Below are 25,481 nucleotides of genomic sequence, written 5' to 3'. Positions count from 1 at the left end.
GATCCAACATGACTCACAGCCTCTCGCTGAGGACTCAAGGACAGATGAGGTGGACGTGGCCCCTGTCTTCATGTGACTCCAAGAGAGGAAGAGGAGTCTATAGCAGACACTACTGCTGCCAGCTTAACAGTCATTCATCTCTTCATCTGCTACAAGAACCCCTGTCTCCTGGAGCAAACCTACTTTTGTTGGTTCTCCCCTGAATAGCCATGTCTTTCGGTCTTTACATGGGGAGGGAATCTTGATTGATGAAACTGATTCTAATAAACTCATTCCTGTGCCAATTGACGGATTTAGGCAAAGGGGTGTGATAGACTCCTGGCCAGTGAGGTCCAGGGGATGTCAGATGGAAGAGGAAGGTTTTCTTTGCTTTTCCCAGCCTCTGGAGGTTTCTGTCCACCGTGGATGCTGGAAAGGCACCTCTGCTGCCCACGATGGATTCTGAGGGGGAGCCACCTGAGTTGTAAAGAATCTGGGTGCTTGAAGATGATGCTGAGCCTCTAACTCAACCTGCCTTGGATCTGCCCCTCTGACTTTTCTAGCCTATGAAAAAGACATGGTTAGATTCTTCAAGCTACTTTTAGTTGGGGACTGTCACTTGTTGCTGCAGGTATTTTGTGAAACCAAAGGTGCTATGCTCTGGAACATCCAAGCAGTCAGAGAACGTTTGTGGAGAGGAAAGTTAGGTGAGCAGAGGTGGGGTAAGACAAGGGGGTGGTATAGTGGAAATCAGTGGTAGAAGTGAAGTGGAAACAAATTTCTTCATGGTGGTGCTTTTTGCTGTATGAGTATTTCTCAAAGTGGTCAGCTACCCCTCTGCTTCAGAATCACCTGGAGAGGGATCATGAGTTGTCAAAATGCAGATTCCTGAGCTTTACCCCAGACCTACTGAAGCAGACTTTAAATTTTAGACAAGCTCCTCTGGAGTCTTTTGTTCACTAAAGGCTGAGAACCCCTGGGTTAGTGACTAGAAGACTCACACGCTCTCTGGCACTTAGATGAGAATTTTAGAAATCTTGATAACTGATACTAGTGCATATCAAAAGTGTTGTCACAGATGACTTTATGCCAATATTCCTCTGAGCATTACAAAGTATATTTTCCCCAATGTGTTTGCCAATCTTCACAAATGTTTAAGTCATCTGGCAATGAAATAATATCCTAATACAAGTAGATTAAACACCCATTTAATTTACTCAGTGCCTTTCTTTTCTAAAGTTGTCATTTCTTCTAAGAAGAGCTGTTTCTGTTTCTGTTATTAGAGCCACCCCCCATCAGGCAGAGATGAACAGTGGTGGCTGCGTGGGCAGAGACATAAGCAAAGGGGCTCCCTCTCTCCCCAGTGTGTTCTGAGGAATGTACTCCAAGGTCTCAGAGCCAGCTTATGATGGTGTCATTTGTCCCTGAAACCAGAGTCAGTTCTTCAACACGATGAACTCTGAAATTTGTGGGTTTGTTGAAACTCTCATGGCCTATCCATTATCAAGGCATACAGATGGATCCCTCACCAAGCTCCCCAGTTCAGCCCTTTCTCTCCATCTCTACCAGCCCTGTCCCAGCCACAAGCATCTCTCTCCTAAATGACCTAAAGTGACCTTCCTACCACACATCTTTTCTAGATCTCAAGGAGGGACAATTCCCTGATCCCTCTGGCCCTACCCACTGGAGGTCTACTTCAGTGTCTTGACATCTCATCTCATATTTTTGTATTCAATAGCACAGTCAGGACTAGAACTCAGGACTTCTGATGCCAAATCTCATGTTCATGCTACTATTCCAGAATCCACTGCAACAGAATAAAGATCTGAACTTAGGAGAATGGATTGGGTGGAATGGAATGGAAATGGGCAGTGCAGGTAGGAGAGTCAAGCCGACTGCATGAGCTGGGAGAGAGCTCAGCAACAGGAGGTGCAGTCAACCTGACCAGAGCAGCATACACAGAGAACATAGTCCATTTGGATCTCCAGAGCAGCTACTCAAGGGTCAGGAGCCAACAGATTCATGCTTAACTTAAGTTAATCTCAACTGGGTTTTTGACACTTGCAATCTAAGAGTTCTTACAAATGCAGTCTTAAGGGGGGATTAAAATTTTGCACCATTGTAGCACAAAAGCAGCCATAGACATTAGGTAAATGAATGGGCATGGCTGTGTTCTAATAATACTTTATCTACAAAGATAGGCAGTGTGCCAGAAATGGCCTTTGAGCCATAGGTTGCCCACCCTGCTATAGCATCATTCAGTGGGCTAGCAGAAGTGTGTGTGTCTATGCTCAGTGTCCTGATGCCGCCCATCTCTCAAGGCCAGCTCAGAGGCTTGGAGTATTAGAGACAGCTGGGTATTAGACCAGATGATTTTAAATATCCCTACCCACTCTGAGATTCAAGAATGCCTTGGCCTGATTTTACCTCAAGGATATAGAGGTAGAACTCCACCTCCAATTCAAGCTATGTTTGGAATGGAAATTATCCTCCAACAAAATGCCTCCAATTGTAATTGCCAGTTCTATAACTGAGCATATGTTGGTAGAAGCTTCAATTCATAGTGAGCCAGTTAAAATGCAAGGAAGGGACAGCTAGCAGATCTTCTGAGTTAGAGTCCAGGCTGTTAATTACTTTTGTAAAAGAAATACATAAACATGCAGATGGCAATTGTAGTAAATATGATCATCTACATATAAATATAAAAATCCAACCCACTCCTCAAGGCCTATCTCGTATGCAACATACTTTTAGAAATATTTCCAGATTCTCCCCTCACTCTCCTCTAAATATGAGCTCTCCTTTAAAAACTCATGGCATGTACTTTTTATGACTAAGCAGTGGTTTTCAAACTTGAGCCTGCATCAGAATCCCTAAATATCTTGAGAAAACAGATTGCTGGGCCCCATCCTCAGGGTTTTCTATTGAATAGGTCTGGAGTGGGAGCTGAGAGTTTGTATTTTTTTTTAAGATTTTATTTATTTATTCATGAGAGACAGAGAGAGAGATTGAGGCAGAGACACAGACAGAGGGAGAAGCAGGCTCCATGCAGGGAGCCCGATGTGGGACTCGATCCCAGGACTCCAGGATCACATCTTGGGCTGAAGGAGGTGCTAAACCACTGAGCCCCCGGGGCTGCCCAGAATTTGTATTTCTAACAAGTTCCTGGGTAATGCTCCTGCCCCTGGTATGGAGAAAGACACTGACCTAGACCATCTTCTACCCTATACTAGTGTCACTTTTGCACTTGCTTTATTTCCCCTAACAGATTTTAAATTATTCAAGGAGAAATGCTACAGGCTGGGGGATTCTTGTGGGTCCTGGACAAACATTTAGACACACGTGTGGGATGAGATGAGGAGCTATGTTTCTGGTCAGGATGAACTTGACAGCTGTTTCCTACAACAGGTATTTCTTGAGCCCACAAAGAAGGCAAATGCAAAAGACTTGCTCCCAAGAAGTAACCAGTAGCCAGTACAGGAAATTTCTGTGGCTAAACCACGCTGTAATAGAAATCACAACATGGTCAAGTTCAACATTCTGGTGGAAGACCAAAACCCAAATGAAATCCATCAAATGGTCATACAACTTTTCCTATACATAATGTGGTTACTGGGTGTGCGGGGGGAGGGCAGCAGGGATTGAACAATGAGAAATAAAAGAAGCGCTAAATCTTATCTCAATACCCTTTATAAGGAATCCAAAAATAAAAGTACATTGGGAATCAGAATGTGGTTGTATTTGAAGTCAGGGACTTTAAAGAGATGATGAAGTTAAAATGAAGTCATTAGGGTGAGCTCTAATCTAATATGACTGATGTCCTTATGCTTTTATAAGAAGAAGAGATCAGGACCGAGTGAAGACACAGGGATAAGATGGCTGTCAACAAGCCAAGGAGAGAGGCCTCAGAAGAAACCAACACTGATGATCCCTTGATCTCAGACTTCCAGCCTCCAGAACTATAATAAGATAAATTTCTCTTAAGCTGCTCGTGTATGGTATTTTTGCTATGGTAGCCCTAGCAAACTAATACAGGCTCCAAAGCAGTACTTTAGATAGTACAAAGGGTATGAAAGCTGCCAGGGAATCAAGACTATGTAATGCCCCGGGAGTAGAAGATGGTCTGCACTGTCTGAGCCCTAACATCTCTTGTCCAGAGGATCCCAGTAGGTCCAGACTGGACCTTTCCCCCATTCACACTCCACACAGAAGCCACAGCAATGCTTTAAAAAGCCAATCTGACGATGCTTAACCTTGACTCCCACCACCGCCAATGGCATTTAACACCATTCAGTGGCTTCACTTGGCTGGTGGGATAAAGCCAGATTGCTTGCCATGGTCTGTAAGGCCCTGCATGGCCTGGTCCCTGCCAGCTTCCCTATCTCACCTCAGACCCATCTCCCCTCTGGCAGCACAGACAGCTACACTGGCTTTCTTTCTTTCTCCTCAAATGCATCCTGCTTTCTCTCAACACCAGAGATTCCCAGTTGGAAACAGATATGCCAGAGGCACTTCCACATTCAGATGAGTGACATGTCCTAGAGAATGCATCTTGAGGCAGATGGCTTCCAGCAGGAAGAAGTCCTGACTGCTCTTGCCCCACTGCCTTAGTCAGGCTAGTCACCCAGCAGAAATTGTTCAAAGAGCAGCTGAAAAGTGCCAGAGCTTAGAGCAAGGGTGCAGTAAAAGGTGAGGGCTACTGAGATATACACAGGATATCCTTCCCAAACTAGACACGGGCGTCACCAGGCACCACTCACCTGGGAATTGTAAAAGGAGCTGGAGGGTGAAATTCTGGGCCTATTGGCCAAAACAAGTCACCTGTTTTCACAAGCATGATGAAAGGGTTCTTTCTCTTTGGTCTGGCTTGCCCATTGCCCTTCCAGATACAAAGAGAAGAGCAAGCCTCTCTCCTGTGCTCACTGTCCTGTCTCTTTTTATCATCACTTAATTATAGAGACTGAGCTTTCTGAATGAGATACAGAAATGCACAGTTGGATGCACGGTCTAACAATGGGATGAAATATTTAAAATGAGGACAATTGTACATAAGGACACTGGACGCACAATGAACTGACTCTTTTTACTTTGCCCCATTTACCTATAACCCAAATAAAGCTTGATTTGCCTTGTGCTCAACTGCTGTGCAGAATTGTATGAAATTTTAATGATGAAAAGAAACACAGCCAGCAACCAAAAGTAACAATAAAAAAAAAGCCAAATATATGTTGGCTTTTCTTTCAAAGACTAGTGAAGGGAAGAAGCTAGCAAAACAGAGGCTAACCAAAGGCTTTCTCATTCACTGTTTCATTTGATTGTCACCCAACACAAGAATCAGGAGAGATGAGGATCATGTTGCCTGCTTTATGGATGAAAAAAATTGAGGCTTAGAGCACTGGAGAGATGTGCCCACACTCCTACACACACCTTCTGACTCTTGTTCAGTGAGGTTTCTTTTCCACATTTGTGCACATGTGTGCACGTGTGCGCACACACACCCCACTAGACTCCCTTTCCACCATTCTGCATCCTAAAATACTGTTGTTGTTGTTTTTTAAATTTCCTGGCACTGTCAGCAAAAATGATGATTGCCAATATAAGTTCAAGAAATCCCAAGAGAGTCATTAACATTTGGTTCTCAAACCCCAGTTAAATGTGTTACTCAGACAAAAAGGAGCAAACATCAATGAAACATACAAGCATTTTCAGTCTCTCAGCCCCTCTAAGCTAGATTAATGCTTTAAGAAAAAAAAATCCTTCCAGAATACCTCTCTTTTAGCCAAAAAGGCATTCTGTCCCCAGTTGACTCCAGGAACCCTGGTACAATAATTAACATGTGGGCCAGAGGCCCAAACTCATTGGCACAGGATGGATTCTCAGATGAGAAACAGAGAAGCCCCAAATCCCACTCACAGAAAGGGCTTATTGATATTATCTTTTGAAAGGAATACAGATTTCAAGGGACACAGTCAGGCAGAGAGAAAGCAGAATTTTGGCTATGGAGGAAGTAGTGGGGGGCAGAGGGAGATTTCTCTCCTATTTCAAAATCTGTACATTTCCACCAGAGCATTCTCTAAGTTTATACACTCTGTGGACTTTGCCACTGGCTAGGGAGCATTTCCCCATAGCACTGATATCACAAGAGCCAAAATAATCTGGGCCAGCTACACATTCCAGTTGTAAAACAGAAGGTTTTGGAGAGCTCCCACAGGCAGATGAGCTATGTGTGATGCTCAGGTGCCCTGGGCTAGGCGGAGGCCGCTCAACCTGGGGCTAACTCCAAAAAGAGAAATGGCAATAGCATTCAGATCCAAAAAACAAAAAAGATAGTGGTTTGATTATTTGGGGGGCAGGGGATTAGGGCTAAAAGACCTCATGACAAGCCAGAGGTCTGCAAAGCGCCAAACAAGAAGATGGACGTAGGCACTCATTCCATTTTCTCTTGGTCCTTGTCCTGAGTGTGGGATGCGGCGGGCCCTGGAGCTGGAGGATGATTCTTGCATGTTAGATAGCTAGCCTGTTTGTACTTATATTCTTCTCAACCTTGGGGTACATGCAGAACCCCGGGCTGTAGCCCAACACAGAGACTATAAGGCATCACTATGAAGAGAGGGTGTTTCCGCCCCCCTAAGGACAAGATGTCCTAAGGTTTCCTTGAGTCCTTTGGCACAAATAGCTTTTCCCAAGCGAGTAAACAACAAGGACACTAGCATTATCCTGGTGTCACTTTTCTGGCACCCACCAAGCCCCAGGGAAGACCTGGCTCCAAGTCCTGAGTCAGCACAAATAGATTTCAAAGTCCATGCATGAAAGCTCATGTTTGTTGGTGAAGTTATTTACTTGGCAATAAGTTTGGGTCATTTCCTGTGGACTGGGTAATTTCTATATGCTGAGGATTGAGGATGTACCGGTGAATAAAACCAGCTTGTTTCCTATACTTTGGGAGTTCACTATTCCATGGGAAAGTAAATAACCAAATAAATAACTATGAAGCAGGACAAGTAGAATGAAGGAAGAATAAGAGGTTGGGACAGACAATCTGAAGATTAACAGATTTTGGCTGACACTGCAAGAATTCGAGGAAGCCAGCCATGGAAGACCAGGGAGAGGAATCATGTGGGTGGAGAAACAGCATGTGCAAAGGTCCTGAGGCTGGAAAGCACATGGTAAGTTCAAGGTGCAGTGTAGCTGGAACATCAGGGCCAGGGAGAGAGCTACACAAAGTAACTTGGAGAAGAGGCTCTTGGAATACACAATGAAAAGTTTTCCAAGCACTTTCCCAGATATGATTATACTTGAAACAGCCCTTTGAGGTGAGCAAGCTTAATAAGATGGGTCCATTGAATTGATGAGGATACTAGCAGACATCACAGTTAGTGGAAGAGCTGAGATTTGGAGTTAAGTTTAGGAATCTTTTGAAGGTCTCTGTCTCTTTCTGTCTTTATATATATATATATATATATATATATATATATATATATATACACACACGTAGATATAGAAGTAATATTTATATAATTATTATATATTTACATATATAATATGTATTATATACCTATATACTATATATGATATATAAATATATATTTACATATATATTTACCTATATACACCTATATATTATTTTCATTTATAAAATACAGAATATAAAAGTATATATAAATATATACAAATTGGGTATAAATCACAAATAAGGAAATACATAGATCTTAAAAACAATGAGTTTTGACAAATATGTAAATCCTTATATGGATTTACAGTGGCACTGAGGCATTTAACAGTGCCTCAATCAAGACAGAGTAGCTTCCATCACCCCAGATAATCTGCAGCAACCTTTTGCAATCACTCTTTCCTCAACTAGAAGCAAACCCTATTATAATTTCCACCCACATAGATTAATTTTTCCTGTTCTTGAACTTCATATAATGGAATCACACAGTATGTGCTCTTTTATCTCTGGCTACCTTTACTCAGTTTTTGAGTAATGTTTTTGAGATTCATTCATGCTGTGACATGTATCAATAGTTGGTTCTTTCCCCCCCTTTTTTGGTGAGTAGTATTCCACTGTGTAAAATGTAACATAATTTGTTTATCTATTTGTCTGTAGATGAGCATTTGGATTGTTTTCAGCTTTGGGATATTATGAATCAAGCTGCCAGGAACATTCCTACACAATTCTTTCTGCAGATACATGTTTTCATCTCTCACTGGTCTCACTGGTAAGTACCGGGGGTGGAGGTGCTCATCACAGGTAGGCTTAGGTTCAGTTTTTGTGAAAGTCACAGTTTTCCCCAGTGGTACCAGTTTATATTCCCACCAATAATGTATGAGGAATTTTAGCCATTTTGGTGGGTGTAAATTGGTGGTTTTAATTTGCAATTCCCTCATGCGTAATGATGTTGAACATGTTTTGTGTGTTGATTGACCATTTGTATATGTTCTTTTGTTCAGAGTCTGTTAGAATTTCTTGCCCGTTTTTGCTGTTTTTAGTGTTCTAAGAAGTTACTGCCTACCTCAAGGTCGTAAGATATTCTTCTATATTATCTTCTAGAAGCTGTATAGTTTTAGCATTCAGTTTATTTAGGTCTCTGATCTAATTAATTTTTGTTTATTGACTAGTGATGGACAAGTTTGTCGAATATGAGGACTCCTTTATTTTTATTTTAGTTTTTACTTTTTACTGTGGCGTATCTTGCATAAAGTACATAAATCTTAAGTGTAAAACTCAAAAGTTTTACACACATGTACACATCCATGTAAACCACATTCAGATCATTTGAGGACTTTTTTTTTAAGATTTTAATTATTCTTAGAGAGAGAGAGAGAGAGAGAGAGAGAGAGGCAGAGACACAGGCAGAGGGAGAAGCAGGCTCCATGCAGGGAGCCTGATGTGAGACTTGATCCCCCGTCTCCAGGATCACACCCTGGGCTGCAGGCGGTGCTAAACCGCTGTGCCACTGGGGCTGCCCTGAGGACTTGTTTTTAATGTCCAAAATATTTGCTAGCTTCTCTATATTAGCATTACAGTTAAGTAATAGTTATGGTAGCTTTTTGCCATAATGAATTTTCTCAAACACCTGCATTTGATGGAATACTATGCATTAGAGGCTTGGTGTGCACATGGATTTATAAGCTCTAGCAATAAGCTGTGGCATGCAGTTGGGGAGTAAATATATTATATATCCTAGTGACATATGGCTTCTGTCCTCAAGGTGCTTATAATCTAAGAAAAGTGCTAGGAAATGCACATAAATAAACCATGCAAATGACCTGTAACCATAAGAACAGCAAATGACCTGTAACCATAAGAACATTTTAAATCAAGGGCCAGAGACTTCAGAAGAGGGAATAAAATCATGTCAGGAGTGGATATGAGGAAGCTGGAATAGACGAGTCTTATTGGGATGCCTGGGTGGCTCAGCAGTTTAGCGCCTGCCTTAGGCCCAGGGCGTGATCCTGGAGTCCTGGGATCGAGTCCCATATCGGGCTCCCTGCATGGAGCCTGCTTCTCCCTCTGCCTGTGTCTCTGCCTCTGTCTCTGTCTCTCATTAATAAATAAATAAAATCTTAAAAAAAAAAAAAAGAAGAGTCTTATAGTCTGAAGACTACTAGGATTTCGACAAATGGGAATAATTATAGGAGGTAATTGCCAATGAGAAGAATGGTTAAAAAGGAAGTGCCTTAGTTAGGATCCTTTCTGTTGTAATTTATAGAAACCCAAGTGAACTCAGTTTAAGCAAAAAAATGAATTTGTTCGTTCTTGTAACTAGGAGGTCCGAAGTGGTGGGGAATGGCAGGTAGCCTTTGGCTTCAGATCTGGCTGGATTCAGATGCTTTACTATATGGTCAGAGCCATGACTTTCTTTATTTTTCAGACAGCCTCTTCCTCCCACATATTGGACAAGAATGGCCACTGGAATCTCTAGACCCTCCGAGAATCTCCTAGCTCAACAACCTCAATAAAATGAATATTTCTCTTTCCCAAAATCTCCCTATACAATTTCAAAGAATACTCTGGTTGGCTTCCCTTGGGTCTAATGTCCACTGATGAACAAATCCTTGCGGCCAAGGTAGATGGGAAACTCTGATCAGCCAGTCTAGGTCATGTGCCATCACTTGGGGGAGATGAAGAACACCGCACCTGACAGCCTCTTAATACTAAATGGATTTGGTGGGAAAGAATCAGAGGGAGGATGATAACTGAACAGACAATTGGCTACTGTATTTCATTACAAGGGAATGTGGGCTTTGAGTAGGAAATGTGAATGGAGAGGGCAGGAAGGAAACTCTGCCTTAGTCATGGAGTACGAGCATAGAGAGTCATCCTGTGTTCTTCCCCAGTATCATTCTCTGTAGCCCAAGAGTTGTCTACTGAATGGATCCTAGGGCAGCCTGTGCAGCCTGGCATTTAGTGGTCACTTGGGAAGAGTGTGAATTGTGGGGTGTGCTGTATATGAAAGCAGCATGAAGACTGGAGACAGCTTCGTATAGGCCTTTCTCTATCTTTTCAGTACATCTTATCTATCATGCTTGTAGTAAATTCTGCTTGTAGTTATGAGGATGAACTAACTAAAGATTAGGCATGTCTGTGTCATTGTTTTGGATGACACTGTGATGTCAAAGCTGGAAGAGATCATGGAAGTCATGTAGCACAGGGGTCAGCAAACTCTGGCCTCTGGGTCAAATCACTCTCCATCTTTATTTTTGTAAATAAACTTTGACCGGACTGAAGCCTCATCCATTTGACTACACACTGGGGCTGCTTTCATGCTACAGAAACTATACAGCCTACAAAGCCCAAAATATTTACTACCTAGCCCTTTATAGAAAAAGTGTGTCAACCCCTGGTCTAGTAGGACATGCTCCCTACTCAATTAGGATTATCCTCTACAAGATTAATTTTTATTTCTGACTCATGCCAAGATCAAAAGAGACAATTCATGGAAAGTTTAGAGTGTAGTCTGATGTATATTAAAGCACTACTTAAATGTCAGCTAAAGGGATCCCTGGGTGGCGCAGCGGTTTGGCGCCTGTCTTTGGCCCGGGGCGCGATCCTGGAGACCCAGGATCGAATCCCACATCGGGCTCCCGGTGTATGGAGCCTGCTTCTCCCTCTGCCTGTGTCTCTGACTCTCTCTCTTTCTCTCTGTGACTATCATAAGTAAATATAAAAAAAAAAAATAAATGTCAGCTAAAGACAGTTCTGAGTTATCAATATATCCTTTTATCCCCTTCCCCAATGGAATGACCAAGAGGTGACTGTACTGTAACACCATGTATTGATTAATTTGTTATTTAAAGGGAGTTTCCCCAGCACATTCAAATATATTTCATTACTTTACCGCTATTAACCATTATTGGGTGTTTTCATGTGCCAGGCTCTGCGTTAAGCATCAAACACCCATTTCCTCACTTAGAGCTCCCCCAATATTCCCATCTTGAGAGGAAAATGCAACTCTAAGGATAAAGCAAGGCACCAAAGACTGCACAGCTAGTGAGTAGCCACACTGGAATTTGAACCCAGGCATTCTGACTCCACAGCTCAAGTGTTTATCAAACACTCTATCTAGGTGGCTCGATTTGGTTAGCAACCTAGTTTTCGAAGTATCAGTTCACAGTCCCAGAAATCAGAATCAGATAACAGGTCCACCTGCGTGTATGAGAGTAGTAACGCACAGCAGGCTATAGAACCGTGGCCACCCTTTCTGCACCTCACACATCCCCTCCCATCCACATGTGGCACCACTGCCCTTAGCCTGCCTTCCACTGCCTTTGGGCTCTCCTATCCATCAGGTATGTGTTGCCAGGGAGATGATCCTAAATAATGCACAGCTCTGGTCAGGTCACTACTTGGCTCAAAACCTTTCACAGCTTCTCATTGGCCATAGACTGTAACAAACACCCTCTAGGCTGGCATTTAAAACTCTCCAAGATGTGATCCTCACCAACTGCCCAGCCTTATTTCCTCACTGGCCACCTAGTCATACTCTACAGAGTACAGACCAACTGGACTTCCTGACATTTCCTGGAATACTCTGCGTTTATTTATTTCACCCTCCACCCAAGCCAAGGGCCCAGGATGCAGACATTGTGCAATGGGGACTGTGGAATCTTGCTGGAGAAGGATTGAGTAAGCCCATCTGGGATGCCCCAACCTTCCCTTATGCTCTGCCTAACAAAAGTTTATTCACTTCTCAAAGGTGGTCTCAGGTCTTCCCAAGGAATTTGGCCTGTCTTCCTCTTACTCCTTCCCTCTCAATCTCCAGCAATTCAGTTGCATACTCGTGTCCACCCCTTGCTGACAATGGAAGGAGGTAATCTGGGGTCATGCTCTCTGTTCTGTGCATCTCCTGTCCCATGGTGCCTGGCACGCTGCCATACACAGAGCAGGGATTTCTATCATTGTTCCAGGAATAGGACAGCACTGCTGGGATACTGAACAGGAGATTGACCATAGGATCAGTCACCTCAACCCATATCTTCCCCCTGTGAAGCTCCTCAGTGTAAGGCAGGGAAAGATGGTGAAAAGGAGGAAGCACAAAGGAGTGAAAGGAGATCAGGGTCAGATGGACATTGTTTCAAACACCTACTCTACACTTCCTAGCTTGTATGTGGCCAGGTGACTTCATCTTTGAACCTCATTTCCCTTTCGTGAAAAATGAGATATTAAATACTCCTCGTTAAATTCACCCATTCACATATTAATTCAAGGTTTCATTACTTATTTTTTTTATTAAAGTACAGTTGACACACAATGTTACATTAGTCTCAGGCATACAACATAGTGATTCAACTACTCTATACATTATGCTGTGCTCACCACAAGTGTAGCTGCCATCTGTCGCCACACACCACTATTACAGTATCATTGACCACATTCCCTATGCTATGCCTTTCATCCCTGTGACTTATCCATCCCATAACTGGAAACTCATGCCTCCCGCTCCCCTTTACTCACTCTGCTCAATCCCCCAAACCCCCACCTTTCTGGAAACCACCTGTATGTTCACTGTATTTATGGGCCTATTTCTGCTTTTTTTTTTTAATTTTTTTTTATTTATTTATGATAGTCACACACACACAGAGAGAGAGAGGCAGAGACACAGGCAGAGGGAGAAGCAGGCTCCATGCACCGGGAGCCCGATGTGGGATTCGATCCCGGGTCTCCAGGATCGCGCCCTGGGCCAAAGGCAGGCGCCAAACCGCTGCGCCACCCAGGGATCCCTATTTCTGCTTTTTTAATGTTTGTTTTTGTTTTTTAGATTCCACATATAAATGAAATCATTTGGCATTTATCTTTCTGTTTGACTTATTTCACTTAGCACAATACCTTGTAGATCAGTCGATGTTGCAAATGACAAGATCACATTCTTTTGAATGGCTAAGTAATATTCCATTATATATATTCCATTTTTATATGTATCTATTATATATTTTATATATTATCTATTATATATATAGATATCTCACATCTTTTTATTCACCCATTTATCAGTGGATACTCAGGCTGCTTCTACATCTTGGCTATCATAAATAATGCTTCAATAAGTAGAGGAGTGCATGGGTCTTTTCAAATTAGCGTTTTCATTTTCTCTGGGTAAATATCCAGTGATGGAATTACTGGATCAAATGGGAGTTCTATTTTTAACTGTTGAGGGACCTCCACACTGTCTTCCACAGTGGCTGCACCAGTCCACTTTCCCACCAACGGTGCCTGAGTGTTCCTTTTCCCCCCACACCCTCCCCTACACTTATTATTTCTTGTCTTTTTTACTAGCCATTCTGACAGGTGTGAGGTGATAGATCATTGTGGTTTTGACTTGCATGTCCCTGATGATGAGTGATGGTGAGCAGCTTTTCCTCATTGCTTACTAAATATGACACTTGGGGCTGATAACTGGTCCTGAGCCTCAGTTTCCTCCTACGGAAAATGAGGGTCGTATTAGCACCTCTCTCCTACAACTTTTATGAGGGTTAAGTGAGTTTATGTCTTCGAAGAGCTTAGTTAGCACTGTGCCTGGTATAGTGAGCGCTCAACAAATGTGAATCATCCTTACCCATCATCTCTCTGGATCAGGCACTGTGATGAGTTTGGAGGACAAGGCAGTGAACAAGACAGACAAGCCTGTCATATAGTCATCATATAGTTTATAGTCAAAAGAGAGTAAGAGATAGAAAGAAAGGAAATGTGCTAACGAACAAAGCAATACCCACTGTGTTAGGTTCTGTGGTGGATGGTGAGAGCCAACATGACACAGGGACCTGTCTTAGATACAGAATACCGGGAAGGCTCAGGGAGGATTGTTGCAAGGATTAACTAAATAATATATGTAAAACATTTGCACTGAGATAGGCTATAGCTGGAAAAGAATGTTGATTAGGAGGAGGAGAAAAAAGTGGCCTGAGGCTAAGAAATCTCTGATGGGCGTTGGGCTTCTCTTTATTCCTGAAATGCTCCCTCCCAGGTCCCTTCTCCATACATGTGATGGGTCCGTCCAGGCTCTGTCTCTGTCCCTTGAAAGAGGGATTTTGTTCACTTGAGGTTCCTGCCCCATATAATGCTGGCATCACAGGCAGTTCTCCTTCCAAAATAACTCATGCTGACCGTAAAAATATCTAATTTTATGGCCGCCTTAGATCATCCTTGGATGGGCAGGGTCCAGATCCCTGGGCTGTTTCCCCAGATCTCCAAACGCAGGGGCAGACCTCGGCCTGCCTCTGCTCCTACATGCTGAGAGCAGCTTGCTGTGGGAAGATTCGCACTTGGTGGAGCATGCTTCAGGTGCTTAAAATAGATCAACTGTGTCGTTAGACAGACTATCACAAAGCAGTCGTTTCATTGGCCCTGCTGGTGCTGCTGAGGGCAAGAGATAACAGCCCATGGAGAAAGACCTGCGCTTTGCACAAAATTAAGCAGATGCAAGGAAGAAGGTCTGGAAGTGATATAGGCAGGGGAGAGTAGGATTCTTCCAAGAGAGGCGGTGGGGGCTGTTGTGAGAGCACACGGGCTGTGACCACAGCAGGGGAAGCAATGGGACAGCCAAGTACGGCCTGTCTGGACCCCTTGTCTGGCTGGTGATAAACTCAGAAAAGAGGCTAGAGACTTCTGGTTGTCGGGCACATCCCAGCAGCACTGTGTGAAATTGTCAAAGGGTCATCCACACTCTCCGGGGGCCACAAAGCCCATGTGTGGGGCTGACTCTGGCACCTTCCTACTGCTCCTCTCTACCATTCTGGCCACCCTTTCCTGGGCTCACCCTGGTTGATGACTGCCTGCCCTGAAAGCCATGCTTCAGACACAGCCTCATCAGCATTCTGTGGAGCGATGCTATGCCCTCCTCTAGTCCATGCAGCCTGGGATCACCTTGTCCAGCAGCCCACAGAGCTCCATTGCCTGAACTTGAGATCAACTCTTCCCCTCCCTCAACCTTCTCCTCCAGTGGTCGCCATGCCTGGCGTCATGAACAAAGGGAAGTGATGGCAGCTGAGGTGTGGAAGAGGTCCAGTTGGGAGGTAGGAGTGACCAGATGTGGACACAGACTGAACACAGGAGCATGAAGGAAAGGGAAATGTAGATGAGGACCACTTTCCAATGACTAACTTCGGTGACTGTTCTAGAGATCAAGGGGGACCGTGGAGTTGAAGTCGTTTTTCTCTTTTTTCTTTTAAAGAGGATGGATTTATTAAATTTTAGGTTGGATCTGAAGCACCTTAGAATATCCAAGTGGGCAACTAAGCAGATGGTCAGAAGATGAACCTAGGGCTCTGTGGAGAGATTGTTATCATAAAGACAAAGAGAGCAGGCTTTTTACTAACAAATGAATTCATCAAGTACCTTTGGAGCACCCATGATGGGCCAGGCACTGTGCTTTGCTTTCTATGAATTATTTGCTATCCTATTTCTTCTAGAGAAATGAAGAAAAACCTGCTCTCAACTGCAGAAATTATGTTGGCATTATCCACTTATTCACTTTTCTTTTGCAAGCAGGAGAATCTCATACTGACAGAGAAGAAGTCTTGAAGAGCCTTATGGGATTGATGCTATATGGGGTCAAGTGCAGTGATTACCTTTCAGTAATCACTCCTTAGCTGGGATACACTGAGCTTATGGACACAGAACTCATGCTATTGGCTAGGTGACCTCAAATGAACCAGGCCTGTCCCATATGTGAGAACAATCTCTAGAAGAGTTCAGACTTTCACAGTACCTTCCTTTGGTCTGGGAAAAGGACCCAGATCTAGGATCCATTATCCTGAATTGCCTTCCTTTGGTCTGTTCCCCACCCCCTACTACTAGGTTCCCCTGGAAACAAAACTGACCTCTAGGAGACAGGGGCAGGACATGTTTGCCCAACTGTATCGGACAGGATATGATATCACCCTTCTGGGAATGGGTCAGCTGGGGAAATCTTTATTTATGCAGCAGGATTTTGCTCACTTCAAGAGGACTTCAATGGCATGGCAGTGTTAATCAGTTGCTAACACTAGATAGAACCTTCTCCAGTAAAAATGAGCAGATATGCTGCAGTTCCTGCATCTCTGTGTGAACACACACTTCTCCATGTTTGATGTTATATTGATCACCTACTAGACTGGGAATTAAACATTAAAATGCTGGGGTGCCTGGGTGACTTAGTGGATTAAGCGTCTGCCTTTGGCTCCAGTCATGATCTCAGGGTCCTGGGAGATAGAGCCTCACAGCGGGTGGTGGATTTCCTGCTCAGTGGGGAGTCTGCTTCTCCCTCTCCCTCTGTTGCTCCCCCTGTGTGCACTCTTTCTCTCTGTCAAATAAATAAATAAAATCTTAAAAAAAAATTAAAATGCCTCCAGTGGCAAGGGAACATAAAAATACAAAGCCGTCCTTGTGCATTTTAAGAGGAAATGGTGGCAACCAGGCAGCCTAGAGACCAGTACACGCCCTGCCAAAGAAAGGCAGGCCTGCTGACTGTTGTCATGTAGGAAAACACGGGCAGGGATGGCAGATATTCCCCTGGCCCCTGCATTTTTAAGATTATTTATTTGTTTGAGAGAGAGGGGGAGAGGGAGAGAGAGAGAGAGAGAGAGAGAGAGAGAGAGAGAGAGAGAACACGAGCAAGGGGGAGGGGCAGAGGGAGAGCAGGAGCCGGATGCGAGCTCAATCCCAAGACTCTGGGATCATGACCTGAGCTGAAGGTAGTTGCTTAACCCACTGAGCCACCCAGGCGCCCCTCCCCACCCCCTTTTTAAGAGAAGCTAGAAATTTGAATTTTTAAATCTCAATTTCCCAATTTCTCGCCATTGGCAAATAAATTCATTAAAAATCTCATGTAGGGCAAATAAAACATGTCGTATCATGCTGGCCACCAGGTGGCCCATTTATTAGGGCCTATATGACTCACGAAGACAAGAGCCATGTCTGTTATATTTACTGCTGTGTCCCCAGCATCATGTCTGGTGCAGAGTTGGTGGTCAGTAAATATTTGTTGAGTGAACAAGTGAATGATCCAATTCTTATTACCCAGGTTGGACATTCCCAGGAACAAGGCCAACTGAAAACCAATACCATGACCATAAATTCTGTTACACCACTGAGATGCTACAGTTGTGCATAATGACCTGGATGGGGGTGGAATGGGAGTTGTGTTTTCTGCAGACAGAGTGAGCCATAGAATACTAAACCACCTCCCAGATTCCCTTCTGGGGACCTCTGATATGTGAGTGCCACCCTTCAGGTTCTTAAGGAGAGAGGCTCCATCCCTGCTGGTCAGAGGATAGCATCCTCTACTCGCCCTGGGGAGTGGCTGATATTCAGGGGGAAACAGCCCATGGAAAAATCTTCTTGATGAATCGTTGATGTAACAAACACTGTATTACAGGCTATGTTCATCTGTTAGAGGCCTAGCTTCCGTTCCCCAGAATATGACCTTATCTGGAGGTATGGTCTTTACAAAGGTAAGGAAGTTAAGGTGAGGTCATTAGAATGGGCTCCAATCCAACATGACTGGTGTCCTTATCAAAATTTGGACACAGAGACACACAGATGAAGGGTCCCGGGTAGAGAAGATGGCCATCCACACCCAAGCACAGAGGTCAGAGCAGATGGTTTCCAGGGCCCTCAGAAGGACCCAATACTACCGACACCCTGATTTTAGACTTTTAGCCTCCAGAACTGTGAGATGATACACTTCTATTGTTCAAGCCTCCCAATCTGTGGTACTTTGCTGCTGCAGCTCTAGCAAACTAATATATACTGGTTTTATTTGTTTTATACACACTTGCAACAGCCTGGGCAGTGTTTCAAGCAATTCACAGCTATTAACCTACACGTTTTTTTTCCAATAACCCTATGAGAGAGGCACTATCATGAGCTCCCCTGTGATCAGATATGGAAGTGAGGTACAGAGAAGGTAAGTGACTTGCTCAAGGACACAGAGCAAGGAAAGGGCAAGTTCCAGTCTATGCCCTTAAGAACCAAAGGAGAACAATTAAACTGGTGAAGTACTCAAAAAGTCAGAGGTGCTTCTACCTTCTGGTTGTTTTCTGCTCATGTACAATGGGACCTGGCCACTGTTGGGGGCCTGCCAGTTGTTGACCATTCACACACCAGATGTTATCTCAGCAAGATAAAGCCTTTGCCAGATAGGAAAGCTGGGGTTCAGAATTGATATCACTTCCTTCGTGCACTACAAATACTCTTGAAATCACATTGTGATTTTCAGAGATGTGTTAAACTCATTTGGGATGGTTTAAAAATTGTTCCTTGCATTATTCTTCAGCCCCACTCCTAGCCTCCAGGATGCATTTGTCAACAGTGGCTTCATTCATTTGGGAAGCATGGTTTTTTTTTTTTTCTTTTAAATCTCCATCCTTATAAAGAATACAGTCATCTCTATTTTACCTAAATTTTGAAAATTTAAAATGGCCTTAGAGGGTAGCCTACACAGTTTGTGTTTGTACTGGGTCCTTTTTGTAGTAAAGAACTCCTGGAGTTCTTGACCTGGCAGAGAATGGTCATCTTGCTCCTTGGGCTGGGTGTCTTCAATTCTGAGCCCCCATGCCTCCCCGCACCCACCCTGCTGCCTTGTCTACTCTGCACTGTGCCCTGTGAGGCTGAATATGATGGGCCCATCAACTGCCTTCCTTGCCCTCTGACCCCTGGTTGGATGGGGCCAATGAGGAACACAGTAAGATTTGGAGGGCGGGAGGTGAGGGAGGTCAGGCAGTTGCCAGCCTTCTAGTACTGGGCCATCCTCGCTTCTTGTTTGTTTCTCTACACCCTCCTCATACATTTGCAAAGATTCCTTCTACTTAACTCCCTTCAAACTGCCCATCTGTTCCCTGCCAGGACCCTAACTGATAGACTCTTCTTCTTTTTATCATATAATATAACAGCAGAGAGGCCATGCAAATCTTATTTTCTAAAAGATCTTTCCCCCAATTTCTATTCTTACAAATAGAATCGTGGCCCTCAGACCTTTTCTGAACTAGGGTGATTGTCTCTCAGCTAGGATCCTAACTTCCGTCTTGCCCTTTCCAACCCATGCCATATACAATACCAGGTTAATAATCTTCCCAAAGGCTTCCCTCAGGAAGCTATGGCTTTCCTTCGAACAGAACCTCGTGCTACCTACAACAACAGTAACATATGCTAATTTTCAACCAGAGGGTTTGGTTTTTCTGATCCTTTCATTCCAGAACTTTACTCTATGGCTAATTCAACTTCAGATTCAACTTCATCCCCTGGGACCCGATGCCAGTGACCTTCTCAAGTTATTTCCCTTCATCCTGAGGACAACCTTGCACTTTGGCATTACTGCTCGCATCCTATACATGATAAAATTCAGGTTCAGAGACGTGAGCTATCTGGTCCATGATCACAGAGTACACCATAGATCTTGCATTTGAACTCTGGAATCCATTCCCTCGAGCTCAGGTTTTTTTTACGCCCAGGATGGTGTCTGCTTATCTCACGATAAGGGTGATGTGACTCTTCAGTGCTCTCCTTAGCAAAACAGTCTACTCCCAAACGGTAACCTTTTGGCATGCCAATCCGGGAGAGATCCCAAGGAAAGGGTCGGAGGACAGGAAAAGTTGATTAAATGAAGGAGGATGGTTCTTGCACTACTGTACGTGGTATGCGTGATGCTCCCCAGCCTGAAGGATGGGTCGCTGCTGAGTTCTGTGCCTACAAAAGCCACAGTTTTCAGGAGCTTGGGGAGTTCTGGCCCATGCAAGGAGAATGGCATTTTATGGGACACAGAGTCAACTCTGGAGCTCAGGGCCTCTGGCACCTGAGGTAAACTCAGTTTCTCCTGGCTTTGGACCAAGGGGCTTGGGAGCCTATAGGGAACCCAAAGATTCATTGTTGCCTCACAATTTATTATTGCACATTAGATGGTGGTGCTTCCATGGCTCCAGGGACCGTGTAAAAGTGATGGGCCTGGGGTTAGCTCCTTCCTTGCTGTGTGGGTTCAGGAAAGTGGCCAGCAGACACATGGATGAGAATGGGATGGATGACAAATAAGGCTTGGAAGGAACAGAACCAGGGCACACGAACAGCATACATCAGGGGGATGTTCCCTCTGCTGCAGGGCAGGGTGGGCCTTCTGCCCACGTCTATACCACCAACCGACTCCATCAACCTCCAAAATTACCCCTTTCTCTCAAATTCCCACCCTGTGGTATACGAAAACTCAGCTAGATTTTGGAGGAAAGGATTCTGAAGACACTAGAAGCACACTGAGAAGTTGCTGACAGAGCACTCCCCTGGTGTTGCCATCTGAGCCACGTGTGTCTCATTTACGAATAAAAACAACTCACATATGTTTACAAAGCATTTTCTCATGATCCCGCTTAATCCTCAAAATCATACTTCTGGTATTCTCGATTTATGACCACGGTGTGACATCGGAGAGGCTGAGGGACCTCCTTGCTAATGACATAGAGTCCACGATGACAACAACCACAATGACCAACCACTGTGGTCACGAGAACAGCCTGACCACCCTCGCTGATATGAGGCCAGTGATGGCCCAGGCATCACACCCTGTATTTTGCATGCTGTGTTAATATTTATCTCCATTCCACGTAAGGTGGGTCCCATCATCCCCATTTTGCAGGTGAGACAACCATACTGAAGACCACATGGCTAATAAGTGAAAAAAGAGGACCAGAACCTGGGGCCAGCTGATCCCAGAGCCCCAGCTATATATCAGCTCTCACATACTGCCCCAAGACCACAGCCTTGAACTCCTCTTTTGCTCCGATGAAGCAATTATAACTTCATAGTCATCTCATGGTTTGCCCTCACTTCAATGGTGCCATCTGAGCCACTGATTAGGAATGGTTCCCATTATGAAAATGCAACACATCCAAGCACCTTTCATAATCCAACAGCTAACTGCATGGCTTGAAGAAGTTAGTGAACATTCATAGCTACAAGGTGTAACCCATGAAATTGCAGTAGTACCACCATCTCCCAGGGTGCGGGTGACAGTCGGGGAGATCATACAGGTACGATGCTGAGCTCGGTGACTGGTGGAGGGTGAGGATCCAATAAATGGAAGGGAGAGAAGAACTGAGTAAGATTGTCTCTTAGGTTCCATTTCAGGTACCAGGATTAAGTAAGAATTTTACATCCCAAAGGGGAGAGCATTTTTGCTTTGATCAGGTCACCTCAAGGACCTCCTGCCAACGCCCAGCCCCTATGGCCTTGTCATTGCTTCGCTCATATGAGGTCTGACTTCTATATTCTCCATTTGCAGACTCTCAGGCTTGGAAGCAGCCTCAGGGATGATGGAGCCCCGCCCCCAAGCCTTGAGCACCAGTGGCCACAGTGCTCCTCAGGGTAGCCCTTAGAGGAGCACTTCTTACGGGGGACCTCAGCGGTCACCCAAGTCATGCTACTCTGTTTATTTTCCACTACCTCTGGAAAATAAACACACTCTCCCTACTTAGAAAAAGTATACAAGGCTGGAGTAGCATTTTTGTGAGTCCTTGTCTCCTGCGGTATTCAGCTCAATTGGTTGTTGTTTGTTTAAAAAAAAAAAAAAAAGTAAAAGCTGTTTCCTTCTTTTGGGCATATTCGGTGTTGCTAATGGGACAAGAGAAAAGGGTAAGGCCAGCTGCTTGTGAACTTATTTCTTAGTTTTTTGAAAAACAGATGAGCCATCTTTCTCTCCTATCATGTAGTGAGAAAGGACTCCCATAACTACATCTTTCCCCTAGAGATAGTGAGAAGTGACAGGCAGCTCACATCTTTACTCATCTGAAAGCACGCAGGGGGAAACATGTGGCCCACTTAGGTGATCAGATCTACAGAATTTTGCTCTTTTCCAGAACCCGGTGTGAAGCCAAAGCACCGTTCCTGCCTGTCATAATCAAGAGGCAAAATTCTTTGGCTGGAAGAGGCAGAGGGAGTTCAGCCACACTCGCTTAGCAGAGCTATGTAATACACAAAGGAAGAGAGCAGAGGGATGAGTCATACAAATACATAGTAAATAAATATATTTCATTTCCATCTCACTGGCTTTTGCTTTGTTTTCCTCCCCTCCAGGCCAACAGCCTTGAAATGGAGGGAGGGTGGAGAAACGGTGGCTTTGGTCTGGACACAGCCTCAGAAGGTACTGATTTTTCTGGTCTTGCTGTTCGGCTCTCGCTTTTTAAAAAGAAACTTACAGATTTAGATTCAACCCTTCTCATTTTACAGACCAGCAATCTGGGATCCAGAGAGGAGACTGATGGGAGAGTCACAGACCCAGGGAACCGAATGTTCCTTGGGTCCTCCGCTTCAGCGATCCCACCTGCTCCTGGGAGCACCCAGACAAGCCGAGCTGATGAGGAGGCGGGAGGGGGAGGACTTGAACCCAGATCTCCTCTCCAGGGTGGTGGTCACAGTGGGTGCCCATGGTCACAGGGACCACACTGAAGAGACACATACAGGGCCTCCTTGTAATTCTGCCTGCATTTCTCAGCAGCTGAGGCCCAGCCCAGCAGCAAAATGTCTGGTCCTGGCTCTGCAAAGCAGTTGTTACCCCTGGCATGTTAGAGATCTTGGCCTAAGGGCTTGTCTCTTTTCTCTCCTCTCGGGATAGCTACGCTGCCTGTAGGTGTGTGCAGAAATCAGCCCCGGGCCCGTGGGGCTGCAGGCACAGGAGCAGGATATTTCACAATCCCTAGACCCAAAGGTGGCTTCCTGACGATGTGTTTATCAAACTGCTCGCTCCCAGCCCACTGCCTGCCCACATCCACCCACACCACCAGCCCGGGGCGGCCTCCCTGCTCCTCTCAGCTTCAGGACAAGCCGGGCCCCTCCGTGGCTCTCCAGCTGTGTGCAGGGAGGTCTCCTAGAGCCCCCACAGTCAGACAATGGCCACGTTCGTTAGCGCTTCCTAGGCCTTCCCAGGCATTGCTAGAAGGAGCCGAGCAGCCTTCCCCGCAGAGGCAAGTGCTGCTGCCAATAAAACGTGAGCAAAATTGTCAGGAAAAGCCGGACCCACATCCCCCTTCCGGGGCGCACAGAAGGGGCCAAGAGGGAGTCTGGGGGCCGCGTGTCCGGCCGACGCCAGGCTGCCTCCAGCTCCTTCCAGCTCCCGCACCTCCCGCCCCCACCCTGTTCCCATGGCAAAGGAGAGGAGGACCCACTTACTGCTCGTGTTCATGGTGATGCCTTCGCACTGGGTCTTTCATTCAAGACGCAGGACCCGGCTGCTTTTTGAAGCTCGCGACCTCCCGGCCTCACTCATCACCTGGGGGGTGAAAAGGCAGTCCAGGGCCAGCCCCGCATCCTCAGGTGCTCTCTCCCCGCGGCCGTCCCCTCGCGGTCCGGGCTGCAGCCGCCGGCCTCGGGGGCCCGGGGACTGACGCGCGCAGGTGAGGGCGAGGGCGAGGGCGAGGGCGAGGGCGAGGGCGGCGGCGGCGGCGGCGGCGGCGGCGGCGGGAGCGCGGGGAGCGCGGGGAGCGCGGGGAGCGCACCGGCCCGGGCAGCGGGGGCCCCAGCGCCCGCCCCGCCGCGCGCACCCCGACGACTCCCGCCCCGCCGCTCCCGAGCCCAAAGGGGGTGTGGACCGCGGGGAGGCAGGGCGGGGGCAGCGCGTCCCCGCCCGGCCTCGGGAGCAGCCACCGCCCCGGGACCCACCTCTCGGCCCGCGTCGGGAGCCAGGGGCCCCTGCCTGGGCCCCCGCGGCCGGCTCACGCATCCCGGTCCTCGTCGGCAGTCTCGAATCCCGAGGCGAGCACAGCGAGACCCGAGAGCTCGCCTTCCATGATGCGGGCTCGCGGGCCGGCGGCGCGGGGGGCGCGGCCGCTCGCTGCCGCCACCTGCCGGACGCGCCGGCGCCTCGCCAGGCCCCGCCCCCGGGCCGCCCCGGGCCGCCCCGGGCCGCTCCCCCGCCTGGGGCGCGCGGGCGGGTGGAGGCGACCCCGTGCCCGCGGCGCGCGGTGCTCGGGCGCGGCCTTCCGCTCCCTCGGGGCTCGGGTCTGCGGGCTCCGCGGTGGTAGGAAAACCCGCCGTCGTTGGGAGGGGCTGGCGAGAAAGCTGGGCCCTGCGGGAAGGCAGGTGTCACTTCCAAGTCCTCGTCCACCCGGCGCCCCTGGACTCGGGTCCTGAGCCGCCGCTCGCTGCTGCTGCTGCTGCTGCTGCTGCTGCTGCTGCTGCTGCGGCCTCCTGCCCCCCTGGACCGAGTGGGGAGGCGTCAGGGGCTCCTGCGGCCTCCTCCCTTGTGTCCCTTCCTCCCCGCCTTGTGCCCCTTATCACTGAGTCATTTGGGACAATGGTTCATCACCTCGGCCGGCCGTGTCCGCAGGGCTCCCCACAGGGCTCCCCAAGGCCTAGCACAGCGCCGGGCACACCCGAGGTATCCCCGAACATTTGTTGACAGAATGCCCCAGGTCTTTGCTGGACCTGAGGTTGTGCAGTCCTCAGAGGAGAAGAGGCTCTAGGAAGCCCCACCTGGAGACTCTTCCCCATCTGAGGCCCAGGCAGGTATGGGGCCCTATGACTCAGCCTCACTGGGTCACCCAGTTTTCGTACAGCTGACTCTCGTCTAAAGTATTATTACTACTATTACTTTTGTAATTAGTTCTTGAGGTGTGTATCACGGAAAGCTATATTCTGATATTTTGGTCATGATTAAGTCAGTGGGGTGGGGTTTTTTGGTTTTTGGTTGTTGTTGTTGTTTTTTTTTTTTTTTTAACATTCCTCAGACTCCTTATTCCGTCACCTTCTGAACCTAATTCATGGTCACAGAAGCATGACTTTTGGGTATAGCAAACCAAGACTGAGAGACTCCGTGATCCCTGCTTAGAGCATGTGTAGAATCAAGATGTCGTGAACCCTCAGACCCCGGACTTAGAGACAGGGAAAGAAGGGGTCACAGAGGCTGAGTACCTGCCCTAGGACAGACACACAGCATGGTGGAACTGGACCGAACCCTCTCACTAGCTTGGTTCCGTGTGAGAGTGACTCAGTGCACAAGAATCTGAGGTTTCAGGGCAAGGCTAGGTAGTCATCTTCCTAAAAATGG

General features: G+C 46.4%; 1 protein-coding gene across 1 annotated transcript in view; it reads right to left on the bottom strand.

Annotated features, from left to right (window-relative positions):
• Positions 1-24,260, bottom strand: part of ABLIM3 (actin binding LIM protein family member 3) — a 111,037-nt gene extending 86,777 nt beyond the window's left edge. The window contains exons 1-2 of the mRNA XM_055325833.1: positions 24,095-24,260; positions 23,606-23,705 (exon numbers count right to left, since the gene is read on the bottom strand). Coding sequence (XP_055181808.1) covers positions 23,606-23,618 — 13 coding nt within the window. The 5' untranslated portion in view covers positions 23,619-23,705; positions 24,095-24,260. The remainder of the gene's footprint in view (positions 1-23,605; positions 23,706-24,094) is intronic.
• Between the last annotated feature and the right edge of the window lie 1,221 nt (positions 24,261-25,481).

Source organism: Nyctereutes procyonoides, unplaced genomic scaffold (genome assembly GCF_905146905.1).
Source record: "Nyctereutes procyonoides isolate TBG_1078 unplaced genomic scaffold, NYPRO_anot_genome, whole genome shotgun sequence".
Lineage (NCBI taxonomy): Eukaryota > Metazoa > Chordata > Mammalia > Carnivora > Canidae > Nyctereutes > Nyctereutes procyonoides.
The sequence above is the reverse complement of the archived record's forward strand: the minus strand, read 5'-3'. Positions and strand labels throughout refer to the sequence as shown.